Source organism: Phragmites australis, chromosome 4 (genome assembly GCF_958298935.1).
Source record: "Phragmites australis chromosome 4, lpPhrAust1.1, whole genome shotgun sequence".
Lineage (NCBI taxonomy): Eukaryota > Viridiplantae > Streptophyta > Magnoliopsida > Poales > Poaceae > Phragmites > Phragmites australis.
Genome location: NC_084924.1, coordinates 36,569,420 through 36,585,066, shown reverse-complemented (window position 1 = coordinate 36,585,066; position 15,647 = coordinate 36,569,420). Strand labels below are relative to the sequence as shown.

The window sequence follows — 15,647 nt, the reverse complement described above, 5'->3', positions numbered from 1 at the left end:
TTCTACACCTTTTACGGTTTTACCCTTCCGCCAGTAACACGGCTATTTAATTAAGGAATTGAAATTGATTTGCCGTTCACCGCGCCCATCTGGTTTGGATTGACGCGGTGGGTTTATGGAGGGTGGGCCCGGTCAAATGATTTTTTTTCACTGCTAAAAGATGGCTTCGCCTTATCTGTTATTTTGGTTCAGTTATTAACTTAGGTGATCCTATATTTTATTGACATAAATATTTTATTAAAAAGATTTAACTTTTAGTAGCAAATTATCAATTTATTCGGAGAGGACAGCACAGTACGAAGGATGTTAGTTAATCTGCTGTGTTAATCGGGTGGTTTCTTTCCCGTCCTCCACTCCTCCTGGCGGTGGGGGGAGACAAGACCAGGTTTGCGGGTTGTTGGGTGTCGGGTCGGGCTTATGCTTTTGGATCTTATCGGTACCATAAATTCTTCGAAAATACTTTAGTACGAATCATGTGACGTGTTATAATCAGGCGGAGCATTTTCATATGCAGAATATGGTGAAAAGCGGCTGGATTTTTTTTTCCTGATGCAAACGTAATTGAAAATGTACGTGACGTTCGTGATAAACCAACCCACTGAATCGTCAAAAGTATGTGCGTTACTCAAAAGGAAAAAAAAAGCGTCGAAGTTCAACCTTGGTTCTGCATGGAAAAGCCTTCTGCTGTGATGGAGACCCGCGGGGCAGGGGGAAGGCGACCCGATAACCCGTGCAGTCAAAAACAGGGAAGGGGAGCTGGGGAGGGGTAGTGGCGGCCAGATGTAGCCAGGCCAGCTACGGTGCGGGGCAGCCTGTACACGACGCGTCCCCGTCACCATCACCATCCACCAAGAGTTCCGCCCTCTACCTCGTCCACTGACTTGTGGGCCTGTTTGTCCAAATGACCCTACTTGTCATCAACGACCAGGTTACGTGTTCGGTAGCTACGAAGCTAGGCGTGTCGGTCGTTGGAGCTTTCACTTTTCTTAGGCTATGTGCAGCGTTAGAGAGGCTATTGTATGCAATATAATTTTATGTTACATATATATATATATAATATAATAGATAAATTATTAAATGAGTTGGTTATAAGTAATTTAAATGATACATAATTATTAAGTGATATGTGAAAAGTTAAAACAAAAATAACAGACAGCATCCAATGAAGAAAATATTGTCTACAAGAGTGGTTATCTGATTTTTATACCGTCTGTTAGTTAATAAATAATATCTTTTTCAGTCTTGTTTATTTTTCTTTTACATCAGATAAAATCTTAGGTAGCTTCTTTTCTAAACAGCTGACGCCATTTCATTATACACGCCCTTAGCTTTGCTTACGTTGATGGTGACGACGAGCAATTAAAAGTAATTAAGAATATATTTGGTAGAACTTTAGCTTTAAAGATTTTTAAAGTCGATCATCTTTAGCTCTAAAAATATTGAAGTTAGAGCTATGCATATATTGATGATATTTAATTGAGCCGTATTATTAATATTTTAAACTAAAAATAAACATTTAAACTATATTGTTTTATCTTACAGACTTGAAATCTTATATGTATGTCAAAGGTAGAGCTATAGCAAACAATCACAGAGTGAGAGACCGCCACGACTACATTAGAGTAGGTCGCTAGAGCATTAGGGAATAAATGTTAATCTGGGGTAGGTATGAGCGGCAAAAAATTGTATAATCTCGAGACATCACCTTGGACTAGTATCCCTCCCCTCATATGTGTGTATTGTCTTTATAAGTACACACATCTATGCTCTCTAGCGTAGTTAGATTATCTCTAACAGATACTTAAAAATTTATATTACAGTATTCTTTATTTTTTATCTCCAACAGCTACCATATTTTTTCCCTTCTATTACTCTCCTCCTCTCATCAAACCCACGTATATACGCTATAAACAGTATTAGAGTCTCCTATATCCAGCCGCATATTTACCGGCCCCCTCCCGTCGTAGACTTCACTGTAGGAGTTGAAGCGGAGTCCGTTGGAGTTGGATGCTGCCGCTCCTGATCGGCAAAGGATGTAAAAAAAAAAAAAAAAAAAACGTCGGCACAGGGATACGGCAAGAAATACGGCAAGAAATGCCAAAGCTGGTGAAGTTGGCCTTAAGAAGCTTCGGATTTTCCTTTAGCAGAAAATTAAAAATGTTCCATGTTCAGTAGCACAGTTGTTTTCTAGTTTCTACTTTCTACCGCGTGGGTGGAATCGAGTCCCGCTTGGAACATGTGATTCTTGTAGCAATTTGGTAAGGTTTCCAATGCAACAGGATTCCTACAACCGTGTTCTGCAGGACCCGGTTTTGTTACAGTGATGCGCGGCAATGCCGACCCGATCTACCCCAGGGGATAGCTGGTGACGTATCTGAGTCCACTCGTTCAGGTTCAGTGAAGATCTCCACGGACATGTAAAAGTCTTGACTCTTGATTAGCGGCAATTATTATTATAGTGTGCCTCCAGTCCCGGTCGCCGTCAACACGAGGGGCCATTGCCGATGCCGCCAGGAACTCATCATCATCGGAACGGGTCCATGCCACGGCACTAGTACATGGAGACCAAAAGAAAGAAATGAAAAGATAAACGGGCAATGACAGTGGATCCAAGCCTCATCAGAACCCAGATCATCTTGGCTGGTTGATAGTTGTTGATACGTTCCGTGCCCCGCTTGCTCGCCAGAGCCCAGATGCCTACTCGCGTGCGCGCATCAGTGCCTTACACTCGCCGGCCGAGGAATCAGCGAGCAGGCGTGAGCACGTTGCGTTCTTCCTTTTTGGCTTTCCTCCCCTCCTGCCGGCGACGAGGCGATTGCTTCTGGGTGCATCGTTTTTTACCCTCAAAAGGCCGGGCACCGCCCTGTTCGACCGGTTTCCGGTGGGCGAGCGAGCCTGATCCGGCCACGCGTCGTGCAAGCAACAACGCCGCCACAACGACGTGGCCGACGCCTGGGCGGAGGGAAGACGTGCGACCGTGAACCCAACAACTAGTTCGGTTCGCACACAAGTGGCAGCAATGTGAATGGCACCGCCGAATCGACGAACCTGCACATGGATATTGGGCAATGGGCATACCACGCGCAAAGGTTTCAGCAGCGAAGCTCGCAGTCTGGTAAGCAATTGCAGAGATCAGCGAAAACAAGTGGACGATTGACATACCATGATCATAAAACAAACACAATAAAAAATTCAGCCGATAATAAGGACATCGTCGGAAAAATATAATGTATGTAAGGACCTTTTGAGACTAAGCAACAGAAACATTGGGTTTCACCCATCTGAAGGAAAAAAAATCCAGAACAAACCAAGGATCAACTCAAAGATATTAAACAAGATGAAGAAGCATTAAACCGCACATGGTGGTGACCACAAAGAAATGCGAGTATGGAACTATTTGCCATCACATCTCTATATGGGCCCTAGTGCCTAAATGGACCAAAGCCAATGTAACAGCACCAAGTAGTCCCAGGTCGAAAGATGTTCAACACTGCACGATCAATTGACCTGGAAACATTGAATTCACTGCCCATTTCAAAATCTTATCAAAATCTCCAGTCCCAAAAGGAGTTGCTTGGAGCACCAGTCTTCACGTCGGAGTGCACAGATGATCCCTGTCAAACTCCCTAGCTATACCAGAGAGCATAGCACAAGTTAGTATAAGGCTTTATCTTTGGTAGTGCAGGTCAACATAGCCATAGGCTACATTGTACAGCTTGTACATTTTGATCACGCTAAGGATTGAACAGCCGCTAAGGATTGAACAGCCTACCCAACATTTCTCCCAGTCCAAGGGAGTAGGGTGTAGGGACTAACCAAGATCACCTAGGCATAAAGGGTCACATGAGAGTAGTTCCATAAAGGAGAAAAACAATGTCATGACCCGAACAAACTTAAGCTCAGAGTTACCCTCATAGAGAGTATGCTTGGAAGCACAGTACACAACATTAACAATTTACTAATGGGAAAATATCAGGTGAAAATAGCCCTAAATATGTGAATAAGTTAAAATTTCGAGTGAAAATCAAACTCATGTTTTCAGAAGTTCTAAAAAAACTCATCTTATGTAGGGGATGGCATGTTATACTTTTCTAAATAAATTGAAGACGGAACTCAATCACATTCGGATGTACAAAAAGACAAATATTCGGAGAACAGTGAAGAAAAGGTTCCGAATCCTTTTCTATGTAGAAAATCTATTGAGTTTGATCTTCACGTTTTGTTCAGATGTTGAACATGCACTCCACCAGATCTAGTGTGTGTGTTTTGGAGAATTTTGAGGAACTTCTCAGCCACATTTCACTAGTTTTTACTAGACACACTTTTACCAGATATGCTGCCATTCACTAATACCACAGATAAAGCCCACTAACTCAACAAGACAACAACCAATGTACAATCAATCACTTTACCACATGTCAGATGAACAACGAAATAGTCAGGAACTCTTAGGTCTACCTATAATAACTTAGTGCAAATTTTCATTTTGACTTAGTTGTTTTTCCAAAGCTACAAGCCATTTCATGCAGACGCAGATGATTATAGAAGGTAGAATTTCAGTAATCAGGCAGAACACAGTTCCACATCTGACCAAAAGCAATGAACTTAAAATATCTCTATTTCTACAGCAACAGTTGCCTGTTGGTACCCCAATTGTCAAGGCATAGGTGCAACAATGAGCCTTGAGAGGCTCTCACTTCTCACTGCTTAGAACATCCTAATCTCAAATTCTACTGGTGGGTGCATTTACTGAATTGTTCACGTTTCTAAAAAAAATGTTGACACCTAAGAAACAAAAGAAAACATATCGACGTGTAAACCTTTTCTTGTTATAGTTGACCACACATGTTAAGCTTGTAAGCAGACCTGAGGACTTGTAGCAACAAACTGAAAGTGATTATTAGTCTATAACAGGAAAACAGGTGAAGTTCAAACCTGCAGCATAGGACAGCGGTTACTCCGAGGAATAGGTAAATGTTATTATGGCCTCGTGATTGTTGTAGGGTACAACTGAACCCAAGCAAATTCCTCTTTGTAGCTAACACTTTGATCGCATGACCCTCGGCATGTGTACACAACAATAGTTGCCCAGTCAAGTGAGTCTGGTTTGTTTCCCACACCAAAGTAATAAAGCAATTGTGGCATTACCTGGAAACAGACCACATGCAGATACATAAGTATATGAAAAAATCGGAAAAAGGGCGGGTACGATGATAAGCATGCTGGGGGTGGTGTGGCTTCACTGACTAAGCAGAATAATCTGATAGTTTCCATAGGTCGAAATATTTGAACACCATTTCAATGAGGGTTGAAAGGAAAAGTATCCGTAATATAAGGATGTGCAGGGAATGCCATTTACATGACTGTTTAGCAGGGTCTGGATTTAAGTTCAGTCACAGTTACAACCATTGATAGTTGTAATCCACCTTTGGGTCCAAACTTCTAAATTTGATTTTTTTTAAAACAATAAACTTCTAAATTTTATGGCAGTGAACTAGTATATAAATGAAAGAATTTGGAACCTTGAACCTACTTTTTCTATGGCTATGAGATATCGTATATAATTGCTATAATGAAAAATGGATTGTGATCATAAAATAGAAATTTGACCAACCTGAAATTCATAGCATAATGGACCTTTACAATAGCTACATGATGGGATATCAGCATTTGATGGACACCCAGCCGATAACGCCCACAGAGGTTTTGCATTTGGTTCTCGACAATACCTGTATAATTTACACATGTTACACATATAGCCGCAAATATTTTTTAGAATAACTACGCAACGGAACTAATACAAGTTCAGAAACAAAATATTGAGAAAAAACATTCACATTAGGCCATTTTCCCAAACAGGTAAGGTAAAATGGAGGTGAATACACTACCAAACATAGTAGACATAGAAGAGAAATCATGCAAGCAATGCAATCTCACCTCAACACTTGCTCTGGTGCTCTTGAGATCCGCTCTTGAAAAGATGCCCAGCATTTGTTGTCAGCATCAGCCTACACAGAGATATCAGTAAATAAACACAGTGGTTGATACATTAGAGAAAATCCAAAAGAGATTATTCTAAAAAAAGCAACAGAGAAAATGGGGCTCAAAACCTCAAATTGATCCATCCATGACTGCATCATAGCATCTGGTTTGCCGTGTCTTTGCATCACCAAGGACTTAGAGTTATTTTCATCACAGCTATCGGAATCAAAAGTACCTTCATAGTCAATTTCTAACTCAAATTCTGGCCAAAAAGTGCTAGCAGGAACTGCAAGTAGATGAATAATGTCAGCAGAGCACAATTCAATTGTTAAGAGCATAAAAAGCTTTAGCAATTCATACATGATCACCTTTTCCTACATCAGGCAGAACATAATTTGAAGCATCAGAAGAACCGATTATCTGGAGGCAATCATTCTTATGACCAGTGCGCCAATGCAGTGCCTGACCAAAAAAAAAAAAAATAGTGTTCATCCAAAATATGCCCTTTCGTGTCAGAGACCAATCAATGGGGGTTAAAAATCGACATATACCTGATGCTTCTCAGAACAGTATCTTGCTTTCTTGCAGCTACTACATATTTTAGCGCCTTTCCAGGTACCACACCAGTGACATACAGGAGCTGGCAAGACATAGTTGAGCAATTGAAAAAAAATCAGTAACATCGGCTATTTGACAGTCAGAAGTGTCTATAGAGACAAGCAGAGGACAGCTACCAACAACTGGTAAACCACAGGCTTACAGCGCATCAACAGTATAATGACACAAGCGGAAAGTTCTAAGACAGCAATTATGGTACATGTGTGTGTAACTTATGCACTTTTAAATAAACTTTTCCCACCATCCACTACTCACACCTATGAGTGGGAGTGGTGGTGAGTGGAAAAAATATTGGGAGAAAAAAGGTTTAAAAACTTCTTTTGAATACAGATTGTATGTGCCATAGGTCCATAGCCGCCCCAATTCTAAATATACAGAAATGCTTCCTAAAGAATATCTTAGACAACAAGGTAGTTCACATGAAGATAAGGTTGCACATTGGCAGAAACAAATGAATGACAAAGACTCCAACTTCAAGAATTCAGCAAGTGAAGATATGATCCAGAAATCCACAAGTCCATTATCAAACATATATTCACATATGTATGCAGTAGCTAGATAGAAGGGGGGATCGTGCACATCCCCAGGAGTTATTATTACATAATGCAGGAAATATTGCGTCATCTGCCATGCAACAGAAGCAAAAGAAAAGTACCTCCTTGACAGAGTGGCTTGTCAGAGCCGTTACGCTTCGGAGGTTCAGTCGAGTAAAAGGCATTAGTCCGTGGCAACTGGCACCGGAAAACCTTCACGCTGCAACAAAATCCACTTCAAGCAGTCAAAATCAGAGCAACACAAGTATCTGGGCTCTGAACAAAATCATAACGGCCATAGGACTTGCTTCACCTTCTGCATGGATTCCCGTGCTTGTGCTTCCACTGTTCATGCTGATCTCGGAGCAAGCACGACATTGATGGGCACACGAACACAAACAGCGTGCGGTGAAACGCTGCAGCATTGTCCTCAATCGGTGCATAAATCTACGAACAATCAAGCCCAATTTGTGACCAAACCCAATTCCAAACAAGTAATCAAGTGATCAAGTACAACTTTATATACCACAAAGCAAGCACCTGGAGGACGAACTGCAGAGGCTCGCCGCAGAAACCGCAGCAGTTGGATTTCCCCGACGGCAGGTTTACGGGGTCCAACCACGCCTGAACAGATCCGCACAAACCGTCGAATCAATACAGTGTCCTAACTGTACCAAATACTTACTAACTGGTGGTGTTCAATACGATTGTGTCATCGCACGCACCGGGATACCGCCGGCCTTGCTGGGGAACAGGTGGCGCAGGAGGAGGCCGGGGCCCTTCGGCTTCTCCAGGAAACCAAGCGTCACTTCCGCCTCTTCCTCCTCCTCCTCGTCATCATCATCCGCCGCGGCGGCGGCGGCGACGGACGGGGGCTGGTGCGGCACCTCGGTCTCGTCATCATGCTCATCCAGTGAAGTGATGCGGAGTCCACGGAGCCTCTCGGCGCTGGAATCCATTCCCGGCGGCGGCGAGGGGTCGGTGGGGGAGGCGGGAGTGGTGCGGCGGCAAAAAGGGTGTTGGTTTCGGCGAAAAACCCTAGCCCGTCTCGGTCCGGCTCAGCCGTGTGAAGCGAAATACAAAAGGAAACCTGACAGGGCTCGTTGTCCAGAACCAAACCCAAACGGCGAAGCGGTGCGGGAGGGTCTGCTTCGGCTCCCACAACTCGCTCGCAAGGAACCCCTTCGCTTCCCAAAAGCCCTTCCTCCCGCCGCCGCCGCCGCCTCCTAAACCCTTCCTCCCGCCGACGCGACGACAATCAGCCGCGCGCCGGCCATGGCGCCCGCCGAGGCACCCATCCGCGACTACCTCACCTCCTTCAGCCCCGCCGCTGACTTCCTCGCGCTCTCCTCCGGGGACGGGCGCATCAAGGCACGGAACGCCGGAACTCGCGGTCATCGCTTTAGAAGCTTTGTCACTTCAGCCATGAGCTTACTCGCTCTATTTGCCGTTGGCGCAGGTATGGGACGCAGTACGTGGCCGCCTGCAGACCGAGTTCGCCGATATCCCAGCAGTGGAGGTCGGCGCGCTCTCCGAGGCGAAGCGCGGCCACCTCGCGCTCGATTACACCTGCATGAAATGGGTACAGCTCTCGAGCAAGGTGAGCAACCCCCATTCTGAGCTCTTACAGCTTGGCGTTGTGTTGTTATGCTCCCATATCTTGTGCTTGTGTTTGCTCAGCAGAAGAAGAGGAAGGCTGGGAGCTCACTGCTTGTGCTTGGAACAGGCAGTGGGGATGTGCTGGCGCTCGATGTCGCTGCGGGACAGTGGAAGTGGAGGCTCAGTGATTGCCACCCTGGGTATGTTTGTGTTTCCGTATTTTCCTTTTTTTTTTCTTTCACAAGATGGTAGGAGAAACCAAGAAACCCCAGTTTTGTTCGCTGAAACAAGTAAACCACACCTGGGTACCGAATCTTCTGTTACCGTACCAACAACAGAGAAGCTTAAGCACATCGCCAGGCATACCCAGATTGTAGGCTTGTAGCTTTGACCCATCCTTGTTTAGTATTTCCATGGTGAGGTTAATCTCAGCGTTCACTTACGTTGGATGCACATTTTTTATGTGTTCAGGGGCGTGACGGCTGTAGCATACTCAAAGCATGGGCGGATTGTGTACACCGCAGGCACTGATGGCATGGTCTGTAAGATTGATGCCACGGATGGGTCTGTTTTGGGGAAATTTAAATCTTCTTCAAAAGCAATATCTGCATTAGCTGTGTCATCAGGTATCTCAATGGTGAAATGATTTCTTGGGTTAATGACCATGTTGGCTCTACTTTGCTTTCTCTCATGCTAAATTATGTAATGTGGATGAGTACCATCTTTATTGCACTGAGTACACCCAGCACTAATCAAATTTCGATGCCACTTAGCCCCTGTAGTCTGGCGAGAAATGTTACAGGATTATATCTGACATGCACATTAATCAATGAAGAATATCTTGCTATCTGCATTGAGAGATGACTTATTCTCATGGACATGATGTTTGTATGACATTTTGGCCTCAACATGTTTTTTTATCACTTAATAAGATCTATCTATGGATATACGCTGATTGCTGAAATGTCTATTTGGTTATCTGTGCCTATTTTTGTCAAGGTCCTTTTAGTTGTAGGATGATAGGATCCAACATTTATCCAGATGTATACATATATCTTAGCAAAGTTAGCAAAGCATGCATATGCATATCCTTTTGCTTGTACTCAACCCATACCCAACATATTTCTACCATGATTCATTGTAATGAAATGTTGCTTGTACTTGAATTTATCAGATGGAAATATTTTAGCAACAGCAGCTGGCCAGTTGAGAACCATTGATACTTCCGACAACAAAAAGATTCAAAAATTCTCTGGACATCCAGTGAGTGTCTTTTCTTCTCTCATCTACTGGTCTTCCTCTTCTGAGACTAGCGTATATTGTTCTGCCTTTATTCTTCTGTTTATGCCCAGCTTTTCGTAATTCATACACACATATATACATTTTAGGTGGCTGTGAGGAGCATGGTTTTTAGCAATGATGGCCAGTATGTTCTGTCATCTGGCATTGGAGAACGCTATATTGCCATTTGGAAATTGAGTGGTGGTAAAACTCAGAGCTCAAGCTGTATACTGTCAATGGAGCACCCAGCTATCTTCGTGGACTGTAAATGTTCAGATGAAGGAGAAATACACATTTTGGCTATTTCTGAGATTGGTATCTGCTATTTCTGGTCTGGGAATAATGTGGATGACCTGCGTAATAAGAAGCCTACTAAGATTGCATTATCTGACTCCTCTCTGTCAAGAGCTCAGCAGGCATTCTCGATATTTGCTGCAAAACTTCAGGGGGTGGATGGTCCTAATTCTGCTCATGTTCTGCTGGCTTATGGGTCTGTAGTAAAACCATCTTTTGATAAACTTTTGGTTTGTTATGGTACGGATATTAATTTGGGTATATCTGATGATGGAGTTATGTTACCAAATATTCAAACCGCCACCCCAAAGAAAGGCCAATCTGTGAAAAAGCAAGGTATACTGGTAGTGTTCATGAAATATGGGAAAATTTTGATCTTGTTTCTTTGCTTCATTTTTCCAGCGGGAGTTGCACAAATCATAATGCACTTGAAGGTTTTACTAGCCAGAATCAACTACTGGTTTGTGCTTTAAATTTGTGCAATTCTCAAAAGGGCGAAGCATGGAAGCACCTCTGGAATTTAATGCTTCCATATCATATTTGATTTAGATCTGTTGCATAACCCTTTAGTTTTTTCTTGTTCCCTTGCCTTTATTTCAGAAGGCTCAAACAGTATTTGGTGGCTACTCTTGGGTTGATTCTTGATTCTTTTCTTATAGAAACTGTCACTGCTCTTGACCGAGCCAATGCCGAAGATGCCATCCTTCCTCTTCCAAAGCTCCATACACAGGAAAAGAAAAGGAAACACGGTGTAACAAAACCCAGTGGTGACATTGAGCCTGCGTTTCATAGTGACCTCCCCACTACAAGATTAATTCAGAAAAGAGGTAAATTATCTGTTGGTAGTATCTTCTTTTTCTGTTGATAAGCAATGAAACACAGCCACTCGTTTTTTATATATATTTTGAAATTAACATAAGATGTTTCCCATACACGGCTACAAATCATATGTTGCTGTTCGTTAGCAGTTATTTTAGGTTTTACTACATTTTTGCATGCATGGTTTTTTGTTTTGTTTTCAGTATCAGTCTATTAAACAGCTCGCTAACTACACTCAAAATTCTTTTGCTTGTTTAGTTCCTGTGCAAAGAATTGAAGATGACAGCATATGCATTGAAGACATGATGAGAGAGAGTGGTGTCATTGATACTCGAGTTGATCAGAGCACAGAAGGTCATCCTGGCATTCCCCCTAATATTTTATTAGATCTGTTTGGTAGTGGCAGCATAAAAGTCGACACTAATTTACCCAGCAAGAAGGTTTGTTGAACTGAATTTCAGTTCAAAGTTCCATCAGATAACTATTTGCATGTTTACCCTGTACTATGTTCTTGATGTTCTGTTGTTCAACAGATCCGAGCGCATCTAAGATCTTTGAAACCTGGAGATGCTTGCAAACTTCTGAAAATATTAGTGTCTGCATGGAAAACAAGGTGCTCAAGACTCCATGAGTCCATGTACATGTTTGTTCACCAGTGCATTTTCATGCACTGTGTAACCATGTATTCCTTCCTGATTGCTGATTTGTCTCTCCAGATCTGGTAGCACGGAGTTTGTTTTGCGGTGGATATACTGCCTATTAGTCATTCATGGCCGTTTTATTCCATCTGAGAAATCGACAAAAGTAATTAGCAACCTTGAGAAGGTACTATTTCTTGCTACCAGTACTAGCTGAAGCGTGCTGCATATGCCATTTACCTCTTTGTAGCTCTTGCATGCTTTGCACATTATTTGGAACATATTATAGCATTGTTATGTCATGGAACTATGTGAGGTTGAGCTATTAGCGACTGGCTCCTAGTTTATCTGATTGATATTGGATAATAGCAGAATGTGGCTCACTAACTTAAAGACCTCCAATGGAAGTAGGGTAATTTGGTACCAAACTTTGCTCAGTCATACCAAAAGATAACAGAATGCATACATGTATGCATTGGCCACTAAATCTTGTTCAGAAGGTAGTGAAAATGCTAGCTCGTGATAGAGATGGTTGAACTATTAGTGACTGGCTTCTATGTCCAATGATTGATATTAGACAGCTATTAGTGACTGGTTTCTACGTCCAATGATTGATATTAGACAATTGCACAATGTGGCTCACCAACTTAAAAGACCAATGCAAGTAGGGTAGTTCAGTATAGTTTTGCTTAGTCATACCAAAAGATAGCAGAATGTACATATATATGTGTTGGTCATTACCATCAGATCTTGTTGAGAAGGTGGATGGAAATGCTTTGCTTGTCTGTGATCAGGTTCACTCACCTTCTGTGTGAATTTGCGCACTTACCATCTGACCATCTGAGCAGTGTGGAGAGGGGCTGTGTTCGTCAGGCCTGCATCATGAGATGCTAATCTTAGTTTCCCATAATCCAGATGACGATATTCCTCCCTGCACTGATTGGATGGTTCAAATGGCGATTTCGTGTGTTGTGCTTGAAAGACGGTTTCTCACTCGAGTGATCTCCTGACATCTCAAATAATGATGTTGTACTGGCACTTGATGACAGGCTATGATAGAGTGGCTTCACAGTATTGAGCAAATAAGCATATGGAGATGAGTCGCCATCGTATTGGCAAATAAACATGGGAACAATCAGTGTAGATAGATAAATTTGGGATGCTATATAGTAATAGTTACTAATAAACTACTGGTGACTTCTGTTTTGCACTCTTATCCATCGTTGAGAAATGCCACATTAGTTCATCACATTAGGGCACCGTCTGGAACCCGCTAATTTCATTGGATCCCTGTAGAAATTGTATTATTTCTGATGAGCTCCTGTGAAATTATTGCATTCCAAACGAGACCTAACTACATGAAACATTATGAAGTATATTTACTTTATCCTTTTGTTTTTAGTTTCAGCACTAAATTCTACCATTGCTGTCCAAATGCCAAATTTAGGAGGTTGAATTTGTCCACTGCATGTTTGCCGTGAATTGGAAAATATGACCTGAGAGGTTGAGACTGATATGGGTTGGCATGCCACTGGCTCAACCTTGTTGGCAAGTTGGGTCTAGAACTGGAGGTCTACAGACCATTATCCAAGCATAACACAAACAAAACTAAAAGTTCAAAAAGCAGCTAAAGCATCTTTCATTTGCAGATGTGTGCGGAACGATACACAGCAACTGGAGATTTACTGAAGCTTTCTGGGCGGCTTCGACTGATAATGGCTCAGGTTTTCATCCCTTTACAACACTGAAAATAAGGCAACAATTGTAATGCTCTAGGTAATAATCAAATGATCCTATGTTTTGAATTTTTTTTCAGGTCGGCAAGGTTGCAAATACATCTGATCTGGCGTCAGAGGTGATGCGAGATGCTTCTGCTATCCAGTCCGACGAAGAGGGGGATGAAGAAATCGATGAAACAGTGTTTGGTCAAGATTCAGACTCGTCACAAGATAGCGATGATGATGCTGAATGAACTCTACATCTGGATTCAGCATTCTTGTGATGTATTTTTATTTTAATCTTCAAGCTTGGTTCCCCATAGTCAGTTTGTAAAACTAGCCAACGCTGAAAGGTTGCGAAATTTTTTTTACAATAGCAGGTTGCATTTGAAAGGTACTTAAGTAGTTCTTCCTTGTCCTTTACCTTTCCTGACACCACGGTGGTGGGTTAGTCTGACTTACGGATGGCAATTTTTGGGTCGGGTGAAGGACTGCTGCTAGCTTTCTCTTTCTAAGCGCGCAAACCCTTCTTGCTTTTGATCTGGACGATCATCATCCTAATCCGTTCCTATTATTCTCGACGAATTCTCCTACGCGATCAGCGGTGCCAAATCGACAACATATTCTACGTCCTTCAACTAAACATTGACAAAAGCGTCACACACGTTCTGACGCGGGTTATTTCCAACCTCCGGCCACGTTAATGCTCACTTGACTCGAAGAATATGAAATTTTCACTAAAGTATACGGATGCATAACTTATTACAACGATTTATTTGCATTGAGATTTGTATTGAATGTGTATATAAAAAATCATAAAACACATAAAAAATCAATAGATAGATAAAATATTAAATAAAAGAGATAAACGGTGAAAACAAACGGTGCACAAACATATACGAAGTTGCATTTTCCTAGCTCAACCGACGGTGCCACCCAGTGTGGAAAAACCCAACGACTCACGCCGCTCTCAGCCTCACCGGTCGCCACTCACCGGACCCATCCGCGCACGGCTCACCAAACCCCGCCTTCCGAGGCATCTATTTAAAGCCCTCACCCTGCCACTCTCCTGGCAACACAAGCAGCAGCTGCGAGCCTGCAAACCACTTGCAATAGCACTGCCACTCTCTGAGGTCTGAGCTGATCAGCTAAGCAAAGCTAGCACCAAGCATATATATAATTTGATCGATCATTGCAGCAATGGCCTCCGCCAACAACTGGGCCCTCGAGATCCCGTCGCCCGTCGCCGCGCCGCGCCTGTTCCGCGCCGCCGTGCTGGACTGGCACACCCTGGCCCCGAAGCTCGTCTCTCACGTCGTCGCCAGCGCCCACCCTGTCGAGGGCAACGTATGGTCACCGCTCATAACGTACCACTGCTCCTGCGGCCATGCCGTTCAGCTTCATGAAGGAGAGGCTCGAGTTCTTGGACGCTGACAAGTGCGAGTGCAAGTCGACGCTCATCGAGGGCGGCGGCATCGGCGTGGCCATCGAGACGGCGACATCACACATCAAGGTGGAGCCCGCGGCCAATGGCGGGAGCGTGGTGAAGGTGGACTCGACGTATCAGCTGTTGCCGAGCGTGGAGGTGAAGGACGAGATCGCCAAGGCCAAGGAGTCTGTCACCGCCATCTTCAAGGCTGCCGAGGCCTACCTCGTCACCAACCCAGACGCCTACAACTAAATCAGTTGATTGGGATCATACATGATGTGATGTCCCTTGTATATGATCTTGTGAGTTTTCTACAGCTAGAATAAAGCTGCTCTAAGTTGTGAGTTTTCTACGGCTAATGTGATGTGGGGATAGGTGGGAGAGCACGGAACAGAGTGTGATGGAACGACAGTGTGTGTGTGTGTTTTCTACTTGCAGTGAAGAATTGTATGGTCTGTTTGATGCTATCGATGCTTTATTACATATAAGGTGTACACCCATGGTTTTGTACGGGAATAAAAAGTTACACCATGACAAGTGCTTTGTTTCTACTTGCATTATTTTATTGTTTACTATGACTACGTACAAATGATATTATTTTTAATAAAAAAACTAACTCTTCATATATATACACGATCACTCTATTTGTAGGTTGTGCTTCAGCGGCAGAAGCATCAATATATAGTGGTGTCGGCATATGCTCTTCTAAAGTGGAGCAGTTATATAGATTTTTACC

The 15,647-nt window shown here is 43.1% G+C and overlaps 2 protein-coding genes and 1 pseudogene across 4 annotated transcripts; 2 read left to right on the top strand and 1 right to left on the bottom strand.

Moving 5' to 3' along the window:
• Window positions 1-3,172: 3,172 nt before the first annotated feature.
• Window positions 3,173-8,215, bottom strand: LOC133916285 (uncharacterized). 2 transcript variants are annotated; one of them, XR_009909472.1, is made up of 12 exons: window positions 7,859-8,215; window positions 7,674-7,757; window positions 7,447-7,580; window positions 7,256-7,353; window positions 6,534-6,622; window positions 6,351-6,444; window positions 6,111-6,268; window positions 5,938-6,008; window positions 5,615-5,729; window positions 4,936-5,148; window positions 3,773-3,825; window positions 3,173-3,630 (listed from the first exon to the last, which is right to left on the bottom strand). XR_009909472.1 is itself a non-coding variant. In XM_062359898.1 (11 exons), exons 1-10 carry the CDS (start codon window positions 8,090-8,092, stop codon window positions 4,981-4,983), a joined length of 1,245 nt encoding a protein of 414 aa, XP_062215882.1. In that variant the 5' UTR covers window positions 8,093-8,215; the 3' UTR covers window positions 3,173-3,630; window positions 4,936-4,980. The 2 variants fall into 2 exon arrangements, 1 of the variants encoding a protein (XP_062215882.1); XM_062359898.1 differs by lacking the exon at window positions 3,773-3,825.
• A 45-nt stretch (window positions 8,216-8,260) lies between these two features.
• LOC133916284 (uncharacterized) lies at window positions 8,261-13,879 on the top strand. 2 transcript variants are annotated; one of them, XM_062359897.1, is made up of 12 exons: window positions 8,261-8,504; window positions 8,593-8,733; window positions 8,817-8,932; window positions 9,204-9,358; window positions 9,907-9,995; window positions 10,121-10,643; window positions 10,967-11,134; window positions 11,385-11,566; window positions 11,660-11,739; window positions 11,843-11,951; window positions 13,414-13,488; window positions 13,581-13,879. In XM_062359897.1, exons 1-12 carry the CDS (start codon window positions 8,409-8,411, stop codon window positions 13,734-13,736), a joined length of 1,890 nt encoding a protein of 629 aa, XP_062215881.1. In that variant the 5' UTR covers window positions 8,261-8,408; the 3' UTR covers window positions 13,737-13,879. The 2 variants fall into 2 exon arrangements, with proteins under 2 accessions (XP_062215881.1, XP_062215880.1); XM_062359896.1 differs by having other exon boundaries at window positions 8,814-8,932.
• Window positions 13,880-14,442: 563 nt separating this feature from the next.
• On the top strand, window positions 14,443-15,317 carry LOC133916283 (pathogenesis-related protein 1-like; annotated as a pseudogene).
• The last annotated feature ends 330 nt before the right edge of the window (window positions 15,318-15,647 follow it).

Excerpts from the sequence above, each read along its gene's own strand:
- LOC133916285 (XM_062359898.1), bottom strand. The coding sequence starts at position 8,092 with ATGGATTCCAGCGCCGAGAGGCTCCGTGGACTCCGCATCACTTCACTG. Across the intron at positions 7,581-7,673 it reads CTCTGCAGTTCGTCCTCCAG|ATTTATGCACCGATTGAGGA; the intron begins GTGCTTGCTTTG and ends GATTGTTCGTAG. Across the intron at positions 6,009-6,110 it reads CATGGATGGATCAATTTGAG|GCTGATGCTGACAACAAATG; the intron begins GTTTTGAGCCCC and ends ATCTCTGTGTAG.
- LOC133916284 (XM_062359896.1), top strand. The coding sequence starts at position 8,409 with ATGGCGCCCGCCGAGGCACCCATCCGCGACTACCTCACCTCCTTCAGC. Across the intron at positions 8,933-9,203 it reads CTCAGTGATTGCCACCCTGG|GGGCGTGACGGCTGTAGCAT; the intron begins GTATGTTTGTGT and ends TTATGTGTTCAG. Across the intron at positions 10,644-10,966 it reads CCAATCTGTGAAAAAGCAAG|AAACTGTCACTGCTCTTGAC; the intron begins GTATACTGGTAG and ends CTTTTCTTATAG.